The sequence below is a fragment of the Oncorhynchus kisutch genome, linkage group LG13, assembly GCF_002021735.2.
Source record: "Oncorhynchus kisutch isolate 150728-3 linkage group LG13, Okis_V2, whole genome shotgun sequence".
NCBI lineage: Eukaryota > Metazoa > Chordata > Actinopteri > Salmoniformes > Salmonidae > Oncorhynchus > Oncorhynchus kisutch.
Genome location: NC_034186.2, coordinates 59,145,527 through 59,156,520, shown reverse-complemented (window position 1 = coordinate 59,156,520; position 10,994 = coordinate 59,145,527). Strand labels below are relative to the sequence as shown.

Genomic DNA, 10,994 nt, shown 5'->3' with positions numbered 1-10,994 from the left:
GGAGAGCTTCCTGTCCTTTTTGTCATCTGTTTCTTTTTTACCCCCCTTTTCTCCCCAATTTTGTTCTTGTCCCATCGCTGCAACTCCCCAATGGGCTTGGGAGAGGCGACGGTAGAGTCAGGCGAAGGTAGAGTTAAAACTTATTTGGTGTAGGGGGCAGTATTTTCACGTCCGGATTAAAAGCATGCCCAGAGTAAACTGCCTGCTACTCAGGCCCAGAGGCTAGGATATGCATATTATTAGTAGATTTGGATAGAAAATACTCTGAAGTTTCTAAAACTGTTTGAATGATGTCTGTGAGTATAACAGAACTCATATGGCAGGCGAAAACCTGAGAAAAATTCAACCAGGAAGTGGGAAATCTGAGGTTTGTAGTTTTTCAAGTGATTGCCAATCCAATATACTGTGTCTATGGGGTCAGATTGCACTTCCTAAGGCTTCCACTAGATGTCAACAGTCTTTAGAATGTTGTTTCAGGCTTCTATTGTGAAAGGGGAGCGAGCAGTGGTCAGGCTGAAAGCCTTTAGTTTAGTCACGTGCGCGGCCGTGAGCACGAGCTCCATTCCCTTTCATTTCTAATGACAAAGGAATTGTCCAGGTGGAATATTATTGAAGATTTCTGATAAAAACATCCTAAAGATTGATTCTATACATCGTTTGACATGTTTCTACAAACTGTAATGGAACTTTTCTGGACTTAGTACCCTCGCCTTGTGCGATAGGATTACTGGACTAAACACGCAAACAAAAAGGAGGTATTTGGACATAAAGATGAACTTCATCGAACAAAACAAACATTTGTTGTCTAACATGGATACCTGGGAGTGCCATCAGATGAAGATCATCAAAGGTAAGTGATTAATTTTAACACTATTTCTGACTTTTGTGACACCTCTCCTTGGTTGGAAAATGTCTGTATGGTTTTCTGTGGCTAGGCGCTGACCTAACATAATCGCATGGTGTGCTTTCTCAGTAAAGCCTTTTTGAAATCGGAAACTGTGGTTGGATTTACAAGAAGTTTATCTTTAAAATGGTGTATAATACTTGTATGTTTGAGGAATTTTAATTATGGGACTTCTGTTGTTTTGAATTTGGCGCCCTGCAATTTCACTGGCTGTTGTCGAGGTGTACCAGAGAGTACCAGAGAGGATTTATTAACACCCGCCAGCTTAACCCGGAAGCCAGCCGCACCAATGTGTCGGAGGAAACACCGCTCAACTGGTGACCGGCATCAGCCTGCAGGCACTCGGCCCCACCACAAGGAGTCGCTAGGGAGCGATGAGCCAAGTGCCTTAGACCGGTGCGCCATTCGGGAGGCCCACATTGCCTGTTTCTATACCTCTATAGCTCTCAGTTTTCCCAGGAGATTTCCTTTGGCGATAGAGCAGAAATGCTCTTCTCAAATCCTTCCACTCTCGTTAGGCTTCCAGGCAATCACAGAGCTCCCCCTGAGATCTGATTACCTTTCTCAATGTTGCTGGATTAAGCTCTTTAATTAAAATGATTGGGCCCCATTATATGCCACCATGACTTAAAGGACAGAAACCCCTCAAGGCCCTGCAGTTGTGAGGCATTCCTTCCTTTCTTCATTTAGAATTTCAGGCCAACTACATAGGCAGTTTTGAATCTACTGTGATTAGGATCTTGATAAAGTAGCTTTGATACAGAAGTGTATTTATAATGCTCGTGATTATAATTTGGATAACAGAGCAAAGTTATCTTTGAGATATTTCACAGCAGGGGTCATAGAACTTACGTTGACTCATTCAGCCCCTCCTTCCTCATTGGAATTCATTCTCCAGACAAAATCCTTTTGGAAAGTTTCTACAGCTTCAAACCTCCTCAGAACTTCTCACAAATGAGGGCATTTACAGGAAATCCTAGTTCCACGCAAGTGAAAAGCGGGTTTAATGCACAGAGTCATCAGCTTTGCCACTTTGTGATGCATGTCTGTGTTTAAGGGCTTTTTCCAACCCAGTGCATACAGATTTGGATCTTTGAATTCCTTGTTGGTTAGGAGACGTGCATGGGGAGCTTTAGTGGTTAACTGATGGCTGAACAAGCCTAAGCACGCCCCCATGCCCCATGCCTGTTCTATTGTGCAGCTGCTGTCAGTGCATGAGGCATAGCTCCCCTGACAATCTGCTCTTTAATAGCTAATATCAGGGTACATTTCCTCAGGCACTGGACTGGAACTGAGAGATGGCGACTGCGTTATGGGCAACTGTTCTCTTTCTTAGCCACGTGCATGCGCACACACGCACACACACACAGGCACACAGCTTGACAAGCATTGGCTAATCCATGCAATCTCACTGTGGCCGGCTGTCCATTCGAAGCCACACACAAGTTCACAAGTTTAAAACACACATGCACGCACACATCCTCAAAATGCATACAGAAAATACATGAACTCACATGTACACAGAATGTGTGTTATAATGGCTATTTGGCAGAGGTTTTGCATCAACACTGAGTGCCCACTATCAAAAGAGACTGCAGTTCTTCTCCCCATTCCTCATATCTGCTCTCAGTAGCCATTTCTCTTCCCTGACCTCCGCTTTTCATTAGAGGAGCTCATGGGCACTGATATACCACTAAATACTTCAGCCCCAAAGATAATGTGGCGTTTACCCGCCTCGCCAATTAATTTCCCTGACATCTGAGCCCATTAATATTCATTACCCAACACCACTTTTGACAAACTGACGCTCCCACGCTTTGTAGACACGATAGTGAGGTGGAGGAGAAAACTGCTTGTTGTGTTTTGGGAGGTCAGTGATGAAAATGATTTATGGCTATTTGTTCCTTTTCCCGATACAGTGTTTAATGGTTTGTCTTTGAGGGCTTTCAGGGTCTTATTTTTAAACATTATTTTGCAAACAATATTTTCCACATAGTGAGACGTGGGCTTGTTCTTGAGACACACCTACGAGTAAGCTCTGGACTGCATTTCTCTAACATTATGCATAAATACTCAAAGACATACCGGATGAATAAACGAAAGCTTGTTTTGGAATTCATTAGATTTGTACCAGACTGAAGTGTGATATCAGCTCTCGTTAGAGGGGGTTTCAATTCAACTAACATGAGGAGGACCAAAACATACATTGACGAAATCCCCCATTTGTGGAGCAAAAGTTATATTAAAAAGTTACCTGGTATACTCTACCTTCACAACTCAAATCAAACTTTATTTGTCATATGCGCCGAATACAACAGGTGTAGACCTTGAAATACTTACTTACGAGCATTAACCAACAATGCGTTCAAGAAAGAGTTAAGAAAATATTTAATAAGAAGTAACACAATAAAATAACAATAACAAGGCTATATACAGGGGGTACCGGTACCGAGTCAATGTGCAGGGTTACAGGTTAGTCAAGGTAATTTGTATGTGTAGGTAGGGGTAAAGTGACTAGAATTTGGGGACAAAACATTATCCCATTGGAATAAATAACTTATGACTTTTGAAATATGTTGATACTCTCTCTGTAAATTGTGAATGATCCTATTCTGCAGGTGTGAGCATGTGGGACCAGATGGTTCACAATGCAGTGCCTTCAGAGTGAGAACAGGAATCGCAGAACCTGAGCTCAATTATGGATGCTTGTATGTGCTCCAGAAATGTGCTCCTGGTTTAAAATCGCTTACTCATGGAACATTGGATTGTAGGCCCTAGACTGAGGCACTCAGACCTAATCCTGGAAAGCCATGGTCCAAGGTTTCATTGGTGCCATTTTATGAGGCAATTAAAGATGGATACAGGAAGACTTTAGTAGTGGACAGAGGTAGCCCAGAGAGCACTCTGGTTCTCCAGGTCCTATGGGTTTAGCGGTAAGACTAATGGAATTGACAGAGGTCAGCCTCCGGGCCTCCACTGACTACATTTTAGAAAGATAAAGGAGAGTCAAGCTTATCTGGTCCTGGTGCCTGTCTCCTGTAGTAAATGTACATCATCACGATGTCTCCTGTATCTACTTCCTCCTGCTCCCAACTTCCTCTAGTTTGACACCATGATCAGATACAGTGGGGAGAACAAGTATTTGATACACTGCCGATTTTGCAGGGTTTCCTACTTACAAAGCATGTAGAGGTCTGTAATTTTTATCATAGGTACAGTTCAACTGTGAGAGACGGAATCTAAAACAAAAATCCAGAAAATCACATTGTATGATTTTTAAGTAATTAATTTGCATTTTATTGCATGACATAAGTATTTGATCACCTACCAAACAGTAAGAATTCCGGCTCTCACAGACCTGTTAGTTTTTCTTTAAGAAGCCCCCCTGTTCTCCACTCATTACCTGTATTAACTGCACCTGTTTGAACTCGTTACCTGTATAAAAGACACCTGTCCACACACTCAATCAAACAGACTCCAACCACTCCACAATGGCCAAGACCAGAGAGCAGTGTAAGGACATCAGGGATAGAATTGTAGACCTGCACAAGGCTGGGATGGGCTACAGGACAATAGGCAAGCAGCTTGGTGAGAAGGCAACAACTGTTGGTGCAATTATCAGAAAAAGGAAGAAGTTAAAGATGACGGTCAATCACCCTCGGTCTGGGGCTCCATGCAAGATCTCACCTCGTGGGGCATCAATGATCATGAGGCAGGTGAGGGATCAGCCCAGAACTACATGGCAGGATCTGGGCAATGACCTAACAGAGAGCTGGGACCACAGTCTCAAAGAAAACCATTAGTAACACACTACGCCGTCATGGATCAAAATCCTGCAGCGCAAGCAAGGTCCTCCTGCTAAAGCCAGCGCATGTCCAGGCCCGTCTGAAGTTTGCCAATGACCATCTGGATGATCCAGAGGAGGAATGGGAGAAGGTCATCTGGTCTGATGAGACAAAAATAGAGCTCTTTGGTCTAAACTCCACTCGCCGTGTTTGAAGGAAGAAGAAGGATGAGTACAACCCCAAGAACATGAAGCATGGAGGTGGAAACATCATTCTTTGGGGATGCTTTTCTGCAAAGGGGACAGGACGACTGCACCGTATTGAGGGGAGGATGGATGGTGCCTGTATCGCAATATCTTAGCCAACAACCTCCTTCCCTCAGTAAGAGCATTGAAGATGGGTCGTGGCTGGGTCTTCCAGCATGACAACGACCCGAAACACACAGCCAGGAAAACTAAGGAGTGGCTCCGTAAGAAGCATCTCAAGGTCCTGGAGTGGCCTAGCCAGTCTCCAGACCTGAACCCAATAGAAAATCTTTGGAGGGAGCTGAAAGTCCGTATTGCCCAGCGACAGCCCCGAAACCTGAAGGATCTGGAGAAGGTCTGTATGGAGGAGTGGGCCAAAATCCCTGCTGCAGTGTGTGCAAACCTGGTCAAGAACTACAGGAAACGTATGATCTCTGTAATTGCAAACAAAGGTTTCTGTACCAAATATTAAGTTCTGCTTTTCTGATATATCAAATACTTATGCCATGCAATAAAATGCAAATTAATTACTGAAAAATCATACAAAGTGTTTTTCTGGATTTTTGTTTTAGATTCCGTCTCTCACAGTTGAAGTGTACCTATGATAAAAATGACAGACCTCTACATGCTTTGTAAGTAGGAAAACCTGCAAAATCGGCAGTGTATCAAATACTTGTTCTCCCCACTGTATACAACATTTACAGTAATGTTATCCAGGTGAAAACAAATGGATGTGGAGAAAGAGAACTATCAGCACACCGTTTCTGTTCTCCCACAGTTTTCTTTTGCAACCTTTACACCAAAGGGTCCTGGTCAGGTATTTCGGGAGACTCGGCACCTTTTGAAATTTGTTGGATGGATGTGACAAAGAAGAGTGACACACAGAGAGAGTGGATGGGTTTTGGTAAAAACAGCAGATACGGAAGGAAAGTAAAGGGAAATTACCAACCTTTCCTGCCAGTGCTGTAGCACATTGCTGGAGGGTTGATGCTCTTAGGGACTTCCTGGTTGGTGGTTTCCTTGGTGACCACTGTACCTTTGAGCTTACATTTGGTAGCTTCCAGAGATTTCAGCTTCTTGGCATGTTTTGTTCCTTTGTAGTGGGCTACAGCTTGGCTCTGTGAGAAGAACAAATAAGCAGGCTCAATTTAAACCAGGCCAAATTATGAGCAAAAACAAACTCAAATCAGTGACCCATGAAATATACAACACAGTGAGCAGGCATCACAAAGCATTGCCTTTTATAGTGCTGATTAAACACAAACTTTAAAGGGGTTCAGCATCAAAAGAACATCCATGACAATAACAAAGACCATGCGCTGCAGAGTTTAGTCCAATTATATTTACAATGTTATCCATGCTCCTTTGCCTGTTATGTGATTTTTTTTCTTTATCTCACATCTCAGTATAGTATCACGGCCATGTGATGGGTGAATCTGTGATAGTCTGATGTAATATTTATGTAGCTGTTTGAATTTAGTCCAGACACGATTTGTCCAAGATTCACCTTCACAACGGATTTACCCGGACTCGTGGACTGGATCACATGCAAAAACTTTCAGTCCTCCTTGTTTACCTCCACATACTTCCTGGCTGACTTTGCCCTTGGCGGGAAAGGAAGGTATTAGGAAAAATGGTATTGCCTTTTGTGCCAACCACATCCCCAGTAAGGCATTGTTAGCGTCTGTATGGGCTACGAGGGAAGTTTCAATCAAAACCATTGAGACAAAGAATTCTTACTTGCTGTTTGCAATTTTTAGGAGAAAATGAACTTTCTCCATGCCAATTAGAGCAAATCAACAAAATGGAAATTTCCAGATAAAACTCCTTTTCTCTGCACTCAACCTAAATTGATTTAGTCTGTGGAGGTCATAGACAATTATTGGCATTGGAAAATGCATAAAATACTAATCCTCTGCTGCAAGGAACCAAAAAAAAGCCAAGCATGGCACTAGCTAGTTTTCCATCCAATTGGCAACAGATTTTCATGCGAATATTCTAAAATCTGAATTAAGATATTTTCCCACCAAAGATCTGTGCATGATGACGTATACATATACATATAACATATTTTGTTATACTATTGCAGTAAAATATAAATTAAATGGATTTCCATCGCATTTTCAACTCTAGTGATCGTTTTGTCAGAATAAATGTATAATTATAGCGAATCTTTGGTCTTGGCACGTGCGGTGCGGGTAGGCTACCTACACGATGAGAGCAAGATTATTTTTGTATTTCAAACGGCAGCCAAGGATCGGTTATCATGCCATCAGAATAAGACGCTAGATATTTATTGGAAAGGAGCATCAAGCTCATCAACTTGCACTTTTACCACCCTGTAAAGTTCATCATCACTTATTTAATCTGTAGCCTAATATACAGCCTGCTGTAACGAGTCGTAGTGGAAAGACACGCAATATCATCGCGTGACTTAAAATTGACTTCGATATGATAGTTATTCTATCAATATGTGCACATAAATGCATTTCCACCGCATTATATATTTTACAGAAACAAAAAAGATCCCACTTTGTCGAGCGTATTTTCTAAGTTTGACATTTGGAAAGTTTAAAGACAAAATGTGCTGTTTCCATCAGGCCTGTCATGACATTTTTAATTCGACATGTTCTTTACACGCATAAAAAGGTCGGATGGAAATCTGGTTCATGTCTATGTTATCTTTACTCCAATATATTGCTTCCTTATATCATACTCCAGGTATCCAAGCCATCAGTAGATTTTTGCCAGAAGACACAAGTGATATGGATGAGTGTTTAGTGTAATCAAGACCATAATTCATCTTTCATTAGAGCAATGATGTGGAAAAATTGCCTTAATGATACTTGCGGTTTGACACAGACCTGATTAAGGTGGGGAAGGAGGTAATTCGTTTTTGGATGGTCTATAAGTGAGAAAGACATCTTATGGAAAAAGACTGGCAAATAGCCATTTAGTCAGTCAATCAACACACAGAAAATTAAAATTCCTTCCCACGTGGTATTTAATGTTCTGTGCATTCTTTAAATCATGCTTAAAATATACAAAATTTGAAATTTTTATAGTCACTATGTTACTGTATATGGGTGGCTGTATGGAAATATCTTGCTGTCTGTAATTAGATCAATAAAACCATGTGTAAGGAAAAAGATTCCAATCTGGACAAAGAAGTCCAAACAAAGGCATAACAGAGTTATGTGTGCTTGTGAGAGAGGGAGAGAAAGAGGGAGAATGCTGTAGCAGGCCTCACTCTCCAATGACTTGCATTGGAATTATTTCTATATATACAGTACCAGACATACGTTTGGACACATTTACTCATTCAAAGGTTTTGCTTTGTTTTTACTATTTTCTACATTGTAGAATAATAGTAAAGACATCAAAACTGGAACCAAAAATCTGAAATTTGGACTCATCAGACCAAAGGAACAGTCAAATGTCCATTACTTGTGTTTCTTGGCCCAAGCAAGTCTCTTCTTCTTATTGGTGTCCTTTAGTAGTGATTTCTTTGCAGCAATTTGACCATGAAGCACACAGTTTCCTCTGAACAGTTTTTATTTATTTTACCTTTATTTAACTTGGCAAGTCAGTTAAGAATAAACTCTTATTTTCAATGACAGTTGGTTAACTGCCTGTTCAGGGGCAGAATGACAGATTTGTACCTTGTCAGCTTGGGGATTTGAACTTGCAACCTTTCAGTTACTAGTCCAACACTCTAACCACCAGGCTACCCTGCCACCCCAGCTAGAGATGTGTCTGTTACTTGAACTCTGTGAACCATTTATTTGGGCTGCAATTTCTGAGGCTGATAACTATTGAACTTATCATCTGCAGCAGAAGTAACTCTGGGTCTTCCTTTCCTGTGGCGGTCCTCATGAGAGCTAGTTTCACCATAGCGCTTGATGGTTTTTGCGACTGCACTTCAAGAAACGTTTAAAGTTCTTGAAATTTTCAGGATTGACTATCCTTCATGTCTTAAAGTAATGATGGACTGTGGTTTATTTTTGCTTATTTGACCCCTTTATTTAATCATATTGTATGTATTTTAGTTGTTTTTCACCACTCAAAAGTCCAGGTATTCTGTTCTTCACTAAAGTAAGTTAAGCTACACGCACCATCCACCACCCGAACAACCTCCAAGTCCACCAGGTTTCTCCACCCAATTTAAACTCCTATATAGTCAATCTGCAAAGATGATCAAGTATTTTTGATGTCCAAGTGACATCAAACTGAAATTTCTTCTCCCTATCTCGGCACCACAGAGAATTGATAGGTAAACATCATCTTTATCTGTTTGCTCAGGAGTTGTGATTGATGGCTGGGATGGATGATGATTATCCTGAGCTAGACCTCAATGTTGAAGAAATATTAACCGCCGCATTGAGAAATCACTAGCACATTGGGGCCCTGAATAGATAGCTAGCTTCCTTATTGGAGGAAGTATGACGATGCCATTTTGTAATGCTACTGAATTAACTACCCCTGGCTCAAAAATGTGTTTTCAATTGTAGGAAAATGTGATTTGATGGTAAGAACAAGGAAATTGAACAGTCAGATTCCATGCATTTTAGTAATGAGGGTTATATCAGAACTACTTTGTTTATTATTAAAAACAACTGCTGTCATGTATTGCAAGATAACAGTTGCTTACTCCAACTTTAAAGTCTTTACAAGAAAGTTGTCCTAGATTGCAAAGACAGCATGTTGTGCTGGATATATTATTCAGGACACATCCACATATGAGACAAGCAACATCGTATGCTATTTCACAACTGACATCTTATATAAGGATGTAATGTGTCCCCTTTAATAACAAATGACATATACTTTTGAAGATCCATGAGCCCGTTATGTCTTATGTTTCAAGCAAGACTTTGTTGGAAGTATGACCTCATCAACATCTTCTGGGATCCTGTAAATATGGGTTGAACAAGTAGGAGTGGACCGTCGTGCTTTGTTATTCAGTCTAATACGACTCAACACAACACAGGTTCATCGAGGGCATTTGGACCCGTGTGATCTTCCTGAAGCTTCCTCACCTGTGAGTTGAATCTCAGTTGGCACACGCTGCACGAGACGTGTCTTCTCTTCGTCAAGGGATGAACTCCGAACGTGTGATGCATAACAGCTTTCTGAACTGGGTCCATCTGGGGGGAGAGAGGAGAGTATAGAATCTAAGTGAGATACAGTGTTAGAGCGGACCTCTAAATCAACCACCTTACATCCTTTGGTGTGGTGGAAAGAGAACATTATTTTCTTTAGAGCAGGGTTCCCTAACTCAGGCAGGTGATTCTCTTTTTTTTATGGATTTTTTCTTTTTTTCTACTGCTGAACACAAAAGACTGTAAAAACACCAGCAAATCATCAGCTCCAAGTGATTTTAATTTTGGAAATCTGTTCCAAAGTATTCCCACGCACAGGAGAGATATATGTGATCGCATACAAAGCAATGTTTAAAATGATTATGTTTTAGTAAAAAATTATATCTGTTTGGGCTTCTTGAGGCCAATTTGCTGTCTACAAATTATTTGTAATTATATTCCCGCCCCCCTTACCATCCGCTCAAGAAAAGATTGGCCTGCGGCTGAATATAGTTGATGAGCCCTGCTTTAGAGCTTCTTCGGGGGTTAGACGTTGAGACACTAGTCTCAATGTCAACAGTGATTCTGGGATTCTGGCCGTCTAGGCAGAGTTGAAGAGAAAAAGCCATATCTCAGACTGGCCAATAAAAAGAAAAGATTAAGATGGGCAAAAAAACACAGACACTGGCCGGAGGAACCCTGCCTAGAAGGCCAGCATCCCGGAGTCACCTCTTCACTGTTGACGTTGAGACTGGTGTTTTGCAGGTACTATTTGATGAAGCTGCCAGTTGAGGACTTGTGAGGCGTCTGTTTCTCAAACTAGACGCTCTAATGTACTTGTCCTCTTGCTCAGTTGTGCACCGGGGCCTCCCACTCCTCTTTCTATTCTGGTTAGGGCCAGTTTGCACTGTTCAGTGAAGGGAGTAGTACACAGGATTGTACCAGATCTTCAGTTTCTTGGCAATTTCTCACATGGAAT

The 10,994-nt window shown here is 41.4% G+C and overlaps 1 protein-coding gene across 1 annotated transcript in view; it reads right to left on the bottom strand.

Moving 5' to 3' along the window:
- Positions 1–10,994, bottom strand: part of LOC109902073 (zinc finger protein 385D) — a 41,012-nt gene that overhangs the window by 7,820 nt on the left and 22,198 nt on the right. Inside the window, exons 3-4 of the mRNA XM_020498138.2 lie at positions 9,974–10,081; positions 5,884–6,052 (exon numbers count right to left, since the gene is read on the bottom strand). Coding sequence (XP_020353727.1) covers positions 5,884–6,052; positions 9,974–10,081 — 277 coding nt within the window. The remainder of the gene's footprint in view (positions 1–5,883; positions 6,053–9,973; positions 10,082–10,994) is intronic.